An 18,343-nucleotide genomic window follows, 5' to 3' on the forward strand; every position below is an offset into this window, starting at 1 on the left:
CTGGTACCACAACAGAGATATAGACCAATGGAACAGAACAGAGTCCTCAGAAATAAGACCACACATCTACAGCCATCTGATCTTTGACAAACCTGAGAGAAATAAGAAATGGGGAAAGGATTCCCTATTTAATAAATGGTGCTGGGAAAATTGGCTAGCCATAAGTAGAAAGCTGAAACTGGATCCTTTCCTTACTCCTTATATGAAAATTAATTCAAGATGGATTAGAGACTTAAATGTTAGACCTAATACCATAAAAACCCTAGAAGAAAACCTAGGTAGTACCATTCAGGACATAGGCATGGGCAAGGACTTCATGTCTAAAACACCAAAAGCAATGGCAACAAAAGCCAAAATTGACAAATGGGATCTCATTAAACTAAAGAGCTTCTGCACAGCAAAAGAAACTACCATCAGAGTGAACAGGCAACCTAAAGAATTGAAGAAAATTTTTGCAATCTACTCATCTGACAAAGGGCTAATATCCAGAACCTACAAAGAACTCAAACAAATTTACAAGAAAAAAACAAACAACCCCATCAAAAAGTGGGCAAAGGATATGAACAGACATTTCTCAAAAGAAGACATTCATACAGTCAACAGACACATGAAAAAATGCTCATCATCACTGGCCATCAGAGAAATGCAAATCAAAACCACAATGAGATGCCATCTCACAGCAGTTAGAATGGCAATCATTCAAAAGTCAGGAAACAACAGGTGCTGGAGAGGATGTGGAGAAATAGGAACACTTTTACACTGTTGGTGGGACTGTAAACTAGTTCAATCATTATGGAAAACAGTATGGCGATTCCTCAAGGATCTAAAACTAGGTGTACCATATGACCCAGCCATCCCATTACTGGGTATATACCCAAAGGATTATAAATCATGCTGCTATAAAGACACATGCACACGTATGTTTATTGCGGCACTATTCACAATAGCAAAGACTTGGAATCAACCCAAATGTCCATCAGTGACAGACTGGATTAAGAAAATGTGGCACATATACACCATGGAATACTATGCAGCCATAAAAAAGGACGAGTTTGTGTCCTTTGTAGGGACATGGATGCAGCTGGAAACCATCATTCTCAGCAAAGTATCACAAGAACAGAAAACCAAACACTGCATGTTCTCACTCATAGGTGGGAACTGAACAATGAGATCACTTGGACACGGGAAGGGGAACATCACACACCGGAGCCTATCTGGGGGAGGGGGGATGGGGGAGGGATTGCACTGGGAGTTATACCTGATGTAAATGACGAGTTGATGGGTGCTGACAAGTTGATGGGTGCAGCACACCAACATGGCACAAGTATACATATGTAACAAACCTGCATGTTATGCACATGTACCCTATAACTTAAAGTATAATAATAATAATTAAAAAAAAGGATGAGGAATGATTTCTCAACTGGGTGAAAGTAATACACATATGCACTCCTTTTTGGTCTGTTTTAGTTTAAAGCAGTTTGGGTACAAGTAAAAAAGTTCCAGGGAGTTGTTTATCACATGCCCTACTGTTTTAACATCCTGAGATAAAGAGGCCCTTTACCTTAAAAAGCTTGGTGCAAAGGAAAGGAAGAAGAGAGCAGTTTGACTGGCAATGCAACGAATGAAAGGGAGGGAAGGGAGGTAACAGAAAAATATGCGGGATCAAGAGCACAGTTTCTATATTCAAGACAGTTTGAACCATGGCTACAACACTTGCCAGACTGGAGTCCATGACCTTGTACACTCATCTAACCTAAGGGTCATCTCTATCATCCATAAAATGGTGTGATTATAGAACCCACTTCATACTGTATGAAAGGAGAACATGTACGCAAAATGCATGTACAATACCTGAGTGAGCACACATTGAAAGCTAGTTGTTATTACACTAGTCATTATTAATCATTAGCTTCCTATCCCACCTAGTTGAACAGCCAGGCATGCTTAAGGTAAATCTCTTCTGTACAACAGAAAGTCCAATTCCTTGAAAGAAAGTCTGCTTTCAGCTGTGAAACCAAATGAGGTTAAGAGCCTGAGAAAGTCTGACTCAAATTTAAAAAATGTTTCATTAATATGCTTTGAGAGAACATGAGCAGAGAAAATATGAAACTATGTTTTGTGTATGATATTTCAACACCAGTTTCACTTTATTACTTATACAAAATAGCAGAGTTTTCATTTTACAATATAAGAAATAAAAAGAAAGGAAAATAGCATTAAAACTTACCCTTTGTTTTTCATTTGTACCCTTTTTACTGGTCTCTTTTCTACTTTCATCCTCATACACTAGAACAAAGTCTATTCTTCGCTGACCATCATTAAAAAAGAGGGAGTCAGATTTTCCATTAAATTCTTCCTGTGTAAAACAGAAAAACAAATTGTAATATATACTTTTTTGAAGAAGTGCTGATTTGTATAAGTGTTAATTTTCAAGCTTTAATAGGTTTATTGTGAAAGAGAAATACATCCACTACTAGTCAGCTTACCAAGCAGTCATGGCCACTATGACTATGACATGGCGAACATGGTGTATTCTTGGTGAAAGAAGTCTTTGAATTGAACAGTACAATATTATTCTATAAACTCATGAGAGTATATCAATATTACGTATGTAACACAATCATCCCAGAATTATTTCCACATTAAGCAGCAAAGGCATATCAAGGTCAAAAACGAACATAGTAAACAAAACTGCCTATCCAAGGGAGTGAAATTTATTTAACAAGAAGAAAAATCTAAGACAAAAAAACTGTTGATGAAAATCTCATCCTTCTTATGTCTTATTTTCTAAACTTTTACCATTTTTCATGATTTCTTTTCGGACCTACCTCACCACTTTATAGAAGATATCGTGGGATAACTTCAAACAAATGCCAAAAGATACTTCCATATAAATAAAAGCTGCACTAGTCATTGGTGTTTGTCCCCTAATCTACAAATGATGTCCCTCATTCCAGCAAACAAATTTTTAAAAACCAAAAGAACCAGCAACAACAAAATACAGATGCCTTTAGTTTAGAGCTTAAAATCCTTATGGTTTAAAAAGAAATGATGGCAGAATAGAAACCAAATACAAAAATACCTATTAGCATATGGAGTTGGATAGAATTGTTCTAATTTACTCCAAGGAATGATTTGAATTTGTGTTCTCATACAGCTTGTCAGAATGCTCATGTTAATTTTGTTAAGAATCGACTGCTTTTTAACTAAGTGATATTGAAAAGTTTTCTATGATTCGTTAAAAACTAATAAGGAGATTTCATTTTGCAATCATTTGGTGTATAACTTGTACATTATGTTCATTAAATGTGATTAATTCTCCTCTGCATTCAGTATCAATTAGCACAGAAGCGACGCAATTTTACCACACACCACTTTCTCCTTTTCTTCACACTTTTGAGAACATATATTTTTTGATACTTATAGGAAATGTGATATTTATCATTCCTTTCCCCTTTTCCACTGTTGTACACATGAAGGTTTATTACAGTATTTGAAGTTCCTAGTTAGCAGGTATTTCACCAGCAGACTGAATGCTGCTGATGTAACCCATCTCAATGCACCTTCATCCAGTGCATATAACCTGGAATTCTAAGCACAAACAGTGTGACTCTGCCGTGAGACCTTTCCTCTCCAGGGCAATAAAGGGCTAGGAAAACAAAGACACATCGATGTCTTAGGCTGATACCACTATCCAATTCTTATATTTGCAATTTCAGTTATTTCAAACCAATAAACTCCAAGAGTATTTAAAACTATATGAAAATGCTGAGCCCTGTCTTTTTCATTTCAGCCACAGAGTCCTTTAGGTCCATTCAATTTCTCTTACTTTCAATGAGGACTGTACTATGGGTGACAACCAGGGCTATTGCTAGAGGAAAGTTGTGCATGGAGAAAAAATATATATCTATCTATAATTCTCAGAAGAACAAAGGGGAAGAGGGGTCCAGTGGAATATAGTCAGGAAAACCTGGTCATCATTGCAACATCTGAAAAGTATACAAAAAGCAACTTGTTCTCTGCAGCCCACATTCTGTTGCCTTTGGTGGAGTCCAGCAGGAGCTCACTGAAGTTCTGAAGAATTAGGCCTGGAATGAGAACCACATCTGTACATGGCTCCAGGCACTCTTCCCTTGCACAGTGGAACGGGCTGGCAGTTAGCATGCAGATAATCTGGTCTGCATATGCAAACCTCCCATGTGTGATGCAAGACCATGGCCCTTTATTTGGAGGAAAACCCCACTAACTTGGCAACATTTGCCTGTGTGAAATAAATAGGTCAAACTCCAATATGGTACTATTAGAATGCAATACCAGAGAAAAGAGTGCCAGTCTCTACTGCTGTGAAATCCAGGTTTCCTATCTCTTGGCAGAAGGCATTCTACTACACAATGGAGAAAAGGGAGAAACTAATCACTAGCATGGAAAGAATATGTAACAAATAAGGGAACTGGCCTAAATAAAAACAGATAGTTAAAATGCTGAAGTTAAATTATTTGTCCAAGATCTGAATAAAGATAAAGATAAAAATAAAGATAGTTAAAAGTGCTGAAGTTAAGATCTGAATAAAAGCAGTCAGATTAGGACCTTTGCTCAAATTCTTGTTTATGTGTAAGGGTGTTTGAAACTTGCCTTGGACAGCAAGTGAAACTGTCTTACTGTATCGGAATTTCCAAATAGCCTGTGATATGGTTGTCATTTACTATGAGATTGGAGAGTATTCCAGGCTCATTTGGGTTAATGGTCTCTCAAACTTTATGCCCAGCAGGATGCAAGAAAGGTTTACTGTCTAACAATAAAGTTGAAGGGTTACGCTATGAAAAATAAATATCAAAACATTCACATAATTTGAAGTGTAACTGATGTGCAAATATGGAAAAAACACGTGGCTCTCTACAATTCTTAAGAGAAGAAAAAGTAGTTAATTCCAAGAAGAACACAAAGGGAAAAAACTATAATCATAGACAACTACTAAAGTAAAAATATGGGATCTTCTATTTTTCAGTAAATTGTGAATCCAGGTACATGGTAAGTTCTAGGGAAACAAAAGATTAGAAGCAGAAGCCTTTAAGTAAATTTAGATTTCACAAAATATGAAACATAAAAAATTTTATTTACATGCCATGCAGTTACGAATGATACATATTCCTAAGTGTTTTTCCTAACTGTAGCAGAGTTCAGGCATCAGAGTCAAGGCATGAGTAATAAGTAGAACGTTCTTCCCCCCACCAACAAAATGGTGCAAAAATATTGCAGAGATAGAAGACACTAGGTCAAATTTTCTTCATTTTGATCAAAATGCAAACTGCAAAGTTCAAGAAAAACACAGTAATAATTGAGCCAAAAAAGTGCCAAGAACTGCAGGTATGGAAGGCTGACTTCCGAAAGGTGGAAAGATAAGTACTGCGGAAGCCGGGGTGGGAAGGAAAGGAAGTAACGTATTAGTAACTCTGGACACACAGGGAGCCACACAGGAAGTCAGCTCAGTAAATGGTGTGTACTGTAGGGAGTAAGTGAGCTTGTTTTTGACCAGACCAGGCATTCAGGAAAGTGTTGACAGCGAAGCAGCACAGTGGAAAAGGAGCCTATTCAAGGAGGAAAATACATCCTGAAGCTTGGACTCCAAGTCTGTTTTAGAGTCAAATGTGTCAGGATGTTCCAAGAACATCCCTTGGTTGTGACTCTCTGACGATCAAGGTGTACTCAGGAATGGCCCAGAATGATTTTTGTACAAATCACACTGCCTGCTTCCTGCCCTGTTAACCACACTATTAGCTTCTGAAGGTTAGTGGCCAGGTCTTGCTTGTTCACCTTGAGTTCTCTGCTGAGAACTCAGGGGCTCAGGTTTATTTTTTTCTTAGAATAAAAATTTTTTTCTGATAAAATATATCCTCAACACAAAAAAATTCTGAAGATACAAAAAAATACAGAAAAAAATAAAAGTATATGTAATCCCATCTCCTAGAAAAGAACTAAGTTTCTTAAAATTTTGGATTACATCCTTTCACTCTTAGATGGACATACATGCATGCAAGAGCACACAAATACACTAACCAAAATGATACCATATTATACATACTGCTTTATAAACATCTATTATAGACACTTACTAGCTTTATAGAAAGCTCTACAACATGTGTAATAGCTGCAATATAATTTAGTAAAACAGTTCCTCCACTGATGAGCGCAGAAGTAGTTTCCAATTTTCTGCCTTTATAAACACTGCTGCAATGAGCATCTTTGTACATATGTATCTGTGCACATGTTCAATTACTAAATTCCAGAAGCAGATTTTAAGTGGCACAGCCTTTTTAAAAGCTTTTGATACATAGGTTGCTAAACTGTCATCCAAAATATTTATAAAATCAACATATCCACCAGAGGGTATGAGTGCTTTGCTCTACCCTCATTTGACTTCAGTGTTTTCTACTTTTCCCAATATGATAGTCAAAATATGTATTTTTTTTCTTGTATACCTTTTAACTACAGAGCTCTAACTTTGTTATGGATACTGCCCAAATTAAATGCTCTTTTTTTGTGGAGTGCTTATTACTCTCTTTCAATTAATCGAACAAACTTATTAAATACTTTTTAGTAGATTGTCTTGGGTCTTCTTACTGATGAAATCCTAAAAACCACACAGGTAACTGAACAGGTGGGGGTAAAGGGCAATACAGACTAGGCCTATCTGATTCCATGTGGCTCAGTCTGGGACTCCTGTCTGCTAAGAGAAGACTGCTAAGTGGGGGAGGGCACCAAATATCTCTTCAAATGTAAGCACTCAACATGAGTTATGGAGAGACTGGTTATGAGAGGTTCCTATGCATCCCTGGATGGTGCTTGCACCAAGCAATCCAAACACAGAAATGGTGTGATTTATAGCCACTCTGAACCCTGGTATCCATTTGAACAGGTGGCTGAATAAGACAGCTTCAGAAGGGGCAGCAGCTGCTAGGAGTGGATGGTGTCCCAGCACAATCTAGGGTGGTCATGAAAAAGAAAATAGGGTATGATGTATATAGTGACCTCAAAAGAGTTCATTTTTACTAAATTAGTCCTGAAAGGAAGACGGAGAAATATTTCAGGGCACCGTCAGGCAGCCCTGGGTTTAGCAAGGTGAACATGTTTTCTGTAATGTGGACACTCAACTAGAATGTGGCATGCTAATTTTAGAAGGGCACCAACCCGCTGACGGACTTTCCATTATAATTTACATGCCGCCTGAATAACTACCAAGTTATCAATTGAGTATTTTGACTCATACATTTCTTTAGATTCAAAACATACTACTTATTTGGTATACAAATAATTTCTGTTGCAAGTTAAAACTGATGTAGAAATTCTTAAAAAATAGTCTTGTGTTTTATGTAAGTAAATGGCTATAACCAGTTCTGAAACGGCTGAACTTGTTATTTTCAGTCATTTCTCATCAAGGATAGATGTAGTTCACTTATAAATACCATTAGATTGTGCCATGAAATGCTTTGTATGCAAGGGAATGTTCACATATCAATGGCTTCCTGATTTACCTCTGTTTCCGTTTGCCTGTGTTAAACTCTAGAGTTCTATCATTAGAATAGACCGTTGTAGACCCGGGTGAGGATGAAGGCGCAATGCCTTGAGCATAATGAGTATTAAATATTTCCCTCTAGTTCATGCCAAGGAAGCAGTACTTTTATCAAATGGAGTTCTCATAGGATTTTCCGTATTGTTAAAATTTCTGAAAAAGGGTAGAGGAAATATGAAAACAACTTTGAAATGACTTTTAAAATTAAAACTTCCTTAAACATCATTAATTAACAAGGGTGGAAGATGCTGAGTTAGGAGCCTTCTTATGAGGTAGAGTACTCTTACTGAATCTTTTTCTTAAACCCAGAGTTATAATTGTAATTTTCATTAGCATGACTATATATATATATATATATATATATGTATATTTCGCTTTCCTGTTTTCCCACAGACTTTTGACCATTTTAAAAATCTCAATTTAGCTTTCCTTAAAGGTGATCTGCAGAAAAGGAGAACAATAAATAGTCAATAAACGAAAACAAAAAAATGTGAAAATGCCTATGGGGTTGTTTTTACACTCTCCTTTTCTAGAAGAAACCATCATCCATTTGCACTGTTCTCATCTGGAAGTGGTAATGCTGGTAAAAGAAAGATTTTTCTTAGGAGAGATCTCTTAAGAGAGATCAAACTTTAAGATATTTCCAATAAAGCATTTCAACAGATAGATATAATAAGACAGGTGGTAAAAGAGGACATTTGTGAGAGTGAATGATTATCCTCCTAGAGGTTAACCTCTTAAGGTTCCAATATCCTCAAGGCATCTTGCTTTAATATCCACTGTGGATTTAATATCCAGCCATGCTTACTTCAAGCTTTTTTGACCCTGTGAGCATTTTCAGTTCGTACCATCTCCTGAGGAAGAATGATCTGTACGTTTTCCACGTAGACAAGAGAGTTGTCCTGAATTACATTTCTGAACTTTTAAAGAAATAGCTCCAATCTTATATTCTGGATTCAGTTGGAACCAAAATAATATTGCTACAACCAGATTCTTTATGATTTAATGAACTTTCACGATGTTCTATCCACAAACTTGAAGATGCTTAGTTTTATGGAACAACAAATGCAGCTTGACTTTATAACTGTATGTTCCCTTCCACCCACCCTCTGAGTCTTCTTAATTAACTATACTTCAACTATCTTTAGCTTATCTATGTTTGGTTCTTAGACCACAAAACTGGTCACAACTCACAACTACTGGTGATTCCCAGTCACAAAATCCATAGCTGTGAATTGCCCCCCTTATCTAAGTCACCTGTGTCACAGGTGACTTGTGTCAAGTTAGTAGACAGTTGTGTCAGGTTAGCAGTCCCTCAAATTTTAAGCTATAGCTACCCAGACTGAAGCTGAGATGAAGATGATAAATAAGGTGTAACTGGGGGCACAACCAAAGTAGAAAGTCTTGGGTTCTTTGCTAGGTTCCCAGATAATTCTTCTGCAGCTTCCCTTAATGTTACAATCTGTCACTCACATAGTGACATGTGTTTGAAAGTCACCTAAGGGTTTCTCCTGGTACAATTTCTTTGGTGAACTCATCTTTTACAGTAGGCTTCCATTTCCAGTCTTGGAACTGCCCTGGGCTATTTTTAGCTTTTCAGCTACACAAGAGTGCTGTCATCATCTGTAACTCCCTAGTCAACCGGTTATGTCACGTGTACCCCTGGGCCATGATCTCAGATGACTGCTCTGGAAATCAACGTTTGCAACTTCATTCAAAGCTAGAGGAAGAAAAACAAATCAGAGTACCTAGTGTCCAGCAAAGCAAAGGATTGTAACAATTCCTACCAGTTGATTCATGTTTTATGTAGCTATTACTTTTCTTCCTTTAACTCAAAAAGCAGTTTACAAGAATGGCTGTTCTTTGTGGTGTGGTAACAGGCATGCACAGATGTTTCCAAAACACAATTAAAAAAAATAAATGTCTCATTTAAAACAGTGGTGCAGGCTGGGCGCGGTGGCTCACGCTTGTAATCCCAGCACTTTGGGAGGCTGAGGCGGGTGATCACCTGAGGTCAGGAGTTCGAGACCAGCCTCAGCATGGAGAAACCCCGTCTCTACTAAAGTACAAAATTAGCCGGGCGTGCTGACGCATGCCTGTAATCGCAGATACTTGGGAGGCTGATGCAGGAGAATTGCTTGAACCCGGGAGGCAGAGGTTGTGGTGAGCTGAGATCACACCGTTGCACTCCCGCCTGGGCAACGAGAGCGAAACTCCGTCTCAAAAAAAACAAAAACAAAAACACAGTGGGGCAAAAATGTTTTCAGCTGACTATAGATAGTAAATAAATAAAACATTACAAAACTCTCTTAAAAGAGGATATTGAATATAAGCTATTATTATTTAGCAGGTAAATGAAGAGTCCGAAATGAGAATAAAGAACACAGACTTTGGTATCTGGCAGAGCTACTAGCTTCAAATCTTAACTGTGCCACATACAACTAGCCACGTGCCTTTGTGTGTATATTGTATCTCTTTAAAACTAAACTGACTCATTTGTAAAAAGGGAAAATCATAGAAAGGCAGGGTTATTGTGAAGATTAAGTGAGATGATACATGCAAGGCAATGGCACAAAACCTGGAATATAGTAAAAGCTCAATAAATGTGAGCTTTCACAATGGTATTCTCTACCTTAACAGGCAGCAGTTTTTTATTGATTACTACCTGCGTTGGGTACATTCACATAGCTTATAATCATCAGAAACTTCCACCCGCATCTTGCTTCTTCTATTGTTTCTCAGATGATCAGGGATGACTTCTTTTAGCTATCAATTGACCTGTCTTTAATAGGTGTTGTATTACCCTATTACCTGCTGCTTCTTACATGCTTTGGATTGGGCAACCAGATTAACTGAATCTGTTGAAATTCTCTCAAATTACAGAATAGTGCTTTGGTTTTGGACATCAGAGGCTTTTAGTCTTTCTTCAGGTTCCGAGTAAAGTGTGATAAAGAGGAGGGCCTTATTCCACAAAAGAATAAAATATGTTAAGGGCTGTTAAATTGTATTCTACCTCTTCTCCTAGCCTCTTTCAAAAGAAGAGGTAAGACATCTGGCATCAAGAAGAATAAATGCAATACCATTAAAGAAGGATAAACAGAATCAGAGCCAGAGAAGGTAGGAGGAAGACAATGTACTAACCACTGAGACAATTGTAGTTGTTCAGATCTTAACATGCAAACTGGCACAAAGCCTCTTGGCAGTAAGGCAAAAGGAAAATATGTTCAATGATATAGTCCTGCTATCGGAAAAAAAGGAAGCACTCTGATTTTTTGGAAGGATAAAGCTTTATGTGGGACCATATATAAAAGCACCCAATTTTTTTACATTTCCCTAATAGACAATGTCCTTGGCAAGCAATTGGGGTTATGCAATATAAAATATAGGTGACCTTTGACTTTTTCATCTTTAGTTCTCATATTGCCTCCACCTCTGAGGCAGCTAGTTTAGCTTTCAATCTGTTCCATCTGTTGCCATCGTTCTAGTCTGTGCTCTTGACCCCTACTAATGAGGTTACAATTAACACCCCACTGGTCTCCTTACATCTGTTTCTCCTGTTCACCAGTTTACGTTTTACATTGCCACAGGAAGGATGTTCCTAAACCAATATGCTCAGCAAGTCACAGAAGAGTTCAAAAACCATTAGCTACTCCTAGCAATCTCTAGAGGAAGTCCAAACTTTTCGGATGCCTTATAATCTGATTATATGCCACATTTTATGAACTATTACTCCCCATTCCTAACCTTCCAACCCAACTATCTTTCTCATCAGTCTCTTGACTACGTCATGGTCCTTCCTCTTTCTACTCCTTTGCTCCCATGGTTTCTCTGTCCTGAAATCCCCTCCCCCTCTCCTAACCCCCAACTCCTTACCGACTATCCAAATCTTAACTCTCCTTTAAGGTCCAGCTCAGTTCTTCCTTGGAAGCCTTCCTACCAACTTGGGTTCATGTTTCTCTCTCTCTTCTTGTACCACCCTCTGTGCCAATGGATGTGTGTTCCATAGACCTCTGAGGGTTCCTGACCCTTTTGGGAGACCTGCAGGGTCAAAACCATTTTTATAATACTAAGATGCTATTTGCCTTTCTAACTGCATTATCATGTGCAGTGATGGTGCAAATGTCATGGTGGGTAAAACTGCCAGCACCTTAGCACAATTCCACATTGGCACCAGACTGAACGAGCAGGCATTCTTCACCACCACATGCTCACAGTGAAAAAAGCAAGTTGTCACTTCCTTTAAGAATGTTCTTGATGGAGCAGTAATAAGTACTAACTTTACTAAATCTTGAGTGTTGAGTAAACGTCTTTTTAATATTCTGTGGGAAGAAATGGAAGTACCCATTCAGCACTTCCGTTGCACACAGAAATATGATGACTGTCTCAAGGGAAAGGGAATGCAGGATTTTTGAGTTGTGTGTTAAAACTGCCTTTTTTTTCTTTCTCACAGAATACCATTTTTACTTGACAGATGACTGACACAAAATTTGGTTACACAGACGAATATTTAGCAGATACTTTCTCGAAAATGAACAACATGCAACTGTCATTTCAAGGAAAACAACTGAAAACATTTACTGTTAGTGACAAAATACAAGTTTTCAACCAAATATTAGAATTTAGGACAATTAAATTCACCACTGTAAATTTGATAGCTTCCTAACAGTCAACGACTTTTCTGTTGAGATTGCAGGTAATGTTAACAAATGTGATTTTTTCATATCATATAATGAAATGAGTAAACATTTGTAAAATCTACTTTAGTGAATCGATACCTCCCAACTGACCTAAGCATGGTGGCAAAAATCATGCTTGGATGAAGGTCCCTTCAAAATGCAAGGCAAGTTTTTCATGTAGGGAAAATTCATTAATACAGTTTCAACATTCCACATTGTAACCAACCTTTATAAACTACCACTTGTTGAGTTTTATTGTGGAATCCAAGAAGAACATCCTCAATTATCTGAAAAGGCTTTAAAATATGCTTCCTTTTTCTGACTACTTGTCTATGTAAGACTGAATCATCTTCATGTACTTCAACCAAAACAATATATTGCAACTTTTAAGTGCAGAAGCAGATATAAGAATCCAGCTGTCTTTTCTTAAAAAGATCTGCAAAAAGTACAAAAAATGACACCCTTCTTACTATAAGAGTTATTCTGCATATTTAATGTGTATTGCTTGTATTTACATGAATACATATTTTTTAAATTTCTCAGTTTTAAGTTCTAATTAGTAGATATCAACAGATAAATCCACATTAAAAAGAAGACTGAGATCGATACTTTTCTATTTAGAGTGTGAAGTGTAAGAATATTAAAAATTTAGAACTGGTTTTTTATACCACTTTGACTCTTAATTTTACATCATGTTATAATAGTATAATACATATATGTCATGTATTTTTATGTACATATATCATCTTAATGGGAATATAACACTGAAGGAAAAAATACTTACTTTTAATCTATAACACCTAAGAAAGTGAGCCAACAGATTATTGAATTGACTTGAGGTAACATGTAAAAGTATTTAATAAAACCATTTTATTCAAGTTTTATAATTAGGTGGTAACAGACTAAGTCTGTTTCAGAAAATTCACAACTCCATTCCATCCAAATGCAGTTGTCAGTTTCTATATTCTATTAACATTTTAAATTGTATTCTATTGAAGAAAAGTATTTCCCTCCTATCTTTGTACATGCAGTTCCCTCTTCCTAGAATCTCCTTTGCTCCCTTTCCTCTTCATGGAGATTTTCCCTCGCAGCTAGCTTAGGTTTACTCCTTATATGCTCACAGCACACCTTGTACTTCTCCTTAAATGTCACTTCTCACAACTTTAATTGTCAAGTTGTGTAATTATTTGATTAATGTCTGTCTTTCTCACTGGAATATATGCCTCAAAGGGACATAGACTGTGCCATCCTTTTAGTGATATTTCCCAACAGTATCTGCTCAACAGGGCTATGGGAACATTAAATGGATAAATATTATTAAATAAATTAACTGAAATTAATTAACCCTTTATCCTGTGACATTCTGTAACGTGGCAGATAAATTAACAGGGGAAGAAAATTCCATTACACATCACAGAAGAAATAAATAAATCTGATTTTTATTTTTAAAGGAATTATTTGGAGAACAGCTCAGTAGGTGGCAAAAGTGGTAATGGGAAGACTATGAGTCCAGGGAAGAGAGGTGGAGCCTACCTGAGGAGGTGAGCAATGGAGATGAGAAGTAAGCGACAGATTGAAGCTATAATTTATACTTAGAATTAGCAGACCCTGTTAATTAACTGGATGGGGCTGAGAGCGCCTCAGTTATCAACAGGGTGTCAAAGAGCCTCAGGTTTCTGGCTTGAGAAGCTGAAAGGATGATGATTACATTTATCAACATTCAGAGAACTGAAAGAGAAAAAAGACTAGGAGGGAAAGACTAAGTCCCTGAGGTTTCTATGTGGCAGTATCAGCATGCAGGGCTGAGAGGAAAGATTTAAGAAAAGGATAAACTTGGGAGTTGTCAACATAGAGCTCGTCATGGAAGCTGAGGAAGTGAGTGTGAGAAGGAGAGAGGGTGAGAAAAGATGAGTGGGGCTCAGCTCTGAGGAATCTAAGGGATAGGAAGTGCTTGGGTGACATAGGGCAGGAAGTGAAACAGCAGAGAAGTGGCCAGAAAGAGAAATGGTCAATGTAAGATTATCTTTGATTTGCTTCTCCCTCACCCCCAGCTCTCCTTTCCATATTCCCTGCTTCTGCCCAGTCCCCACTAGGACTATTATGGTCATCTCCTAACTGGACTGCCTGCACGTTGCTTCTCCCCCAGTTCATCATACGTCCTCCCACCAGAATACTCTCTCTGCAGTGGTGCTTTCCAACACAGTAGTCATGAGCCACACATGGCTACTGACATTATATGAATAAGAATTAATAGAATTCAGTTCTTTGGCCTCAATAGCTGCATCACAAGTTGTCTCCATACCCAAGTGTGGTCAGTGGCTATCGTGTTAGCATAGAGACAGAACATTTCCACCGTGAGATAAAGTTCTGTTCGACAGCACTGCTACAGCGCTGCTTTCTCTCTTCAGCTCAAAAGCCCAAACTCTTTAGTCCAACATTTCTACATTCCACATTATCTTTCCAACATCCTCTCCTCTCACTTCCCAAGATCAGCTCTAGACTCAATGCAAACTGGGCACACCCCACTAATTTCCATCTTCATTGATATGTTCATGTAATGCTATTTGGACACCCTTCTGTAATAACCGTGATAGTTATGTATGAGCTTGGCTAGGCTATCGTACTCATTTATTATGCAGTGAAACACTAATCAAGGTGTTGCTGTAAAGGTATTTTGTAGATGTGGTTAACATCCAGAATCAGGTGACTTTCAAGTAAAAGAGATTATTCTCCATTATCTGTGTGGGCGTTATCCAGAGGTCAGTCAAAAGAACTGGTAAAATCCTGATTGATCTAGATTCTGGCACAGATTTCAGTATCTACCAAAATGTAGTCTTCAAGGTTGAGCTATATACCACTTCCTTCAGAAATACAAACCTGATTTTATATATATATACACACATATATGTACATGTACACATATATGTGTATTTTTTTGGTAGATAAACATGTATATGTACACATATATGTGTGTATATATGTATATATGTGTGTGGTGTGTGTGTGTGTGTATATATATATTTATAATTTTTTTTTTGTAGAGATAAGGTCTCATTATGTTGCCCAGGCTGGTTTTGAACTCCTGAGCTCAAGCAATTCTCTTATCTAGCCCTCCCAAAATGCTAGGATTATAGGCATCCAGCCCAAACCTGATTTTTCTAAGGCAATGATTCTTAAACCTGGGTGTACATTATAGTCATCTTTTAAATGTTACATAAACACAGTCAGGTTCTACTAAGACCAAGATAAGCACATGAAAGTGGAGCTTGGGCCTTCATATTTCAAAAGCACGATCTAGGTAATTCTGATGCACAGCCAGGGGTGAGAACTACAGCCCTAACTGAATTCCTCTAGCACTTCCTAATTGCCTAACAGAACTCATCAAACACTACACAGTGCCTTACAGTCTTTCATTCAATCAACCAACCAGCATCAACTGCACAACTAACATTTGTCAGACAATAAGACAATGCAGGAGACTGAGGTGAACAGTCTGCTCACTCTTGGCCCTGTGGGTAAATGCTGAGATAGACTGCTTTGTATTTCTCTAAGCGTATTGATTAATATATACTGAATGAAAATTTTACTCCAAAATTTAGTGAAGCTAATAGTGGCTTATATTCAGAATAGTACATAACTTAAATAGTCTATCTCTAGTTCATTGAAAATTATATAACATGTGTGAGTGCTCAACATATTTATTGACAGGTTGTGCTGTTGGTATTTTATAATATTGCTGGGTATGATTAATTCTCAACCTGTTGATAATTTGGTAGGTACTGAAGTGTCTGTAACTGTACTTTCTCAGGGGCACAAGTCATCAAGGCTCTTGCCTGATCTTCTAAGAACAGAACTAATTCCTGATGCCAACACACTCTGATTTCATTTGAAAGGGAATGATACAGGGTATGGCAGGGCTGAGTAACGTAGGGCTGTGGCCTTTTCAATCCTAGCTAGCCCTTTCCCTGTAATGTGCTTAGCCAACTACAAGCATCCATAAGTGTTAGGTAAGACTATTCACTATATTATTATGAACATCATTTTAAGATAGCTAAAATGTTTCTCAGTCACCATGCAGTCGCTGAACAACACCCCAGTGAGGATATCTACTGCTGATCTTTCTGCTTTTTATATATGAGGAAACAGGTTCTAAAAGGAAAAGTGACTTGTCCACAGGGGCCTGAGAGCAGGGTTGCATGGAAAGACAGGGCTTCTAATTCTCTGGAGTCCATCTTATGTTCAACTTCCTAGGAGGGGAACCTTTAAAATGGCTTTCACCTACAAAAAAGGAAAATTAAAAATAAGTAAAAACACTTCCAAAGTCTCAGAAGTACCTCATCTAATTCACCTCTTTTAATCTTCTTCCTTCATATTTCACAGATAGTATATTTGCTTTTTAAAAACACTTAAGGCAGACGAAAGTACATGAAATGGCAGTGACACCATTAGCATCACTGAATGATCTGTCAAAATTTTCATTGTTTGTTTTTATTTTAAGGAAGTCAGGAAAAAAAATCTACAATTTTTTTCCACACATCCTGCTGTAATCAACACACACAAATTTGCCATCAAATTTTATTCCAGCTACAACTATGGTCTTGACTTGATATATTATAATACATGCTAATATCCTAAAGATCCATATTATTGGTTTGCCCATTATAATCAATGAAGATGCTGTTTGGGAGTTATTATAATCCGTCAGGTCATATTATTCTACATTTCGAAGAGTGACTCGGAAGAAGGAGCTGTAAATGCTTTTTCCTTTTCAAGGAGCCATTAAGAGTTTTCTGGGTAAAAGCATATTTATAGTTTCTTACCAGAGACAGACTTGAGGAATACATTTGAGACTCATAATAAAAACGCACTTTATTATTATTTATTAAAATAAGGAAAGCTACAGTTAACTAATGGGACCTCAGAAATAAAAAGATTTCAAATCATCTTTCCAAAGCCCTTCAGCCTTCCAAATTAATCAAGAGTTCAAAATACGGGAGGGATGGCAGAAGCTGAAATCCCACTGGTCTCTCCTTTTCAATATTCTGGGAGTCTTGTGAATTCACATCGTGTGTACATTCCCACCAAGTTCTGTCTTTTTCTTTAAATTTTTATTACAACATTTTACATCCATGCTGCTTTTTAGGTCATGAGACAATGAGGTTATTTTATTTGCCAGCAAACTCTCAACTTTAACTCAATTATTTTGTTTCTGTGGCTTTCCTGGCCATTATTGTGATTATGCTTCTAGATGACTTATAATTAAATGAGTTCCACGGTAAATACTGATATCACATCTTTGTTCAGAATGCCCAGGCCTCCCTGCTTTCCTCACCCATGTTTTTGTCAAATTAATTTTGACATTCCCCAGATAACAGATAGCTTGCTGAATTTCAAATGTGATACTTTGTGGGGTGGGAATTCACAAGACATTTTACAGCTAAGGATTTCTGGAAATAGTGGAATAAAACCAGGTGGAATAAACACTGTTATATGGAGAAAGGAATTACATCATTTGGCTGCTGCTAATATGTTACATGAGGAAAAAAACAAAAAAGGAGCAATGCAGATACATTAACGAACTGCATAAAACTCAGTGGGGTGAGATGTCACAGAAACCTCCTTTTCCCTCATTCCCCACTTTCTATCAGTTACCAAGTCAATCAATTAGAAATTGCCAATTGCCATGTCCCACTGACATGGCCTGGTTCAGGCATTCATTATCTCCATGCTAGATTGTTATCCATTTCATCTGTATTTCATCTCCTCCAAGGTGTGAGGTATTTTAATTATGAGAAAGTCTTTCTACTGAAATGAAATCTAGTTGCTCATATATACCTCATGGGTCTTAATGCTACATTTTGCAATGCCATCCACCAATTACTCTTGACAAATATTGAAATGTTGCTGTCATGTTCTCGCCTAAATATCAGGATCTTCCACTATGCGGATCATTCCCTCTCAACATGCTCCCCTTTAAAAGTCAGCACTCAGAATGGGAGGTAGCTTTACCAATACTGAGCAGGAAAAGCCGAGTATTTCCTTTAGTCTGGACACAGGTACAAACACAACCTAGATTTTCATTAACCTTTTGACATTG

The 18,343-nt window shown here is 37.4% G+C and overlaps 1 protein-coding gene across 6 annotated transcripts in view; it reads right to left on the reverse strand.

Annotated features, from left to right (window-relative positions):
- The window catches only part of ANO6 (anoctamin 6), a 225,571-nt gene that overhangs the window by 102,137 nt on the left and 105,091 nt on the right, over positions 1 to 18,343 (reverse strand). For all 6 annotated transcript variants that reach the window (XM_033222339.1, XM_033222341.1, XM_033222340.1 and 3 more), the window contains one exon: positions 2,231 to 2,359. In XM_033222339.1, coding sequence (XP_033078230.1) covers positions 2,231 to 2,359 — 129 coding nt within the window. The remainder of the gene's footprint in view (positions 1 to 2,230; positions 2,360 to 18,343) is intronic.

The sequence above is a fragment of the Trachypithecus francoisi genome, unplaced genomic scaffold (genome assembly GCF_009764315.1).
Source record: "Trachypithecus francoisi isolate TF-2019V2 unplaced genomic scaffold, Tfra_2.0 Lachesis_group11, whole genome shotgun sequence".
NCBI classification, from domain to species: Eukaryota; Metazoa; Chordata; class Mammalia; order Primates; family Cercopithecidae; genus Trachypithecus; species Trachypithecus francoisi.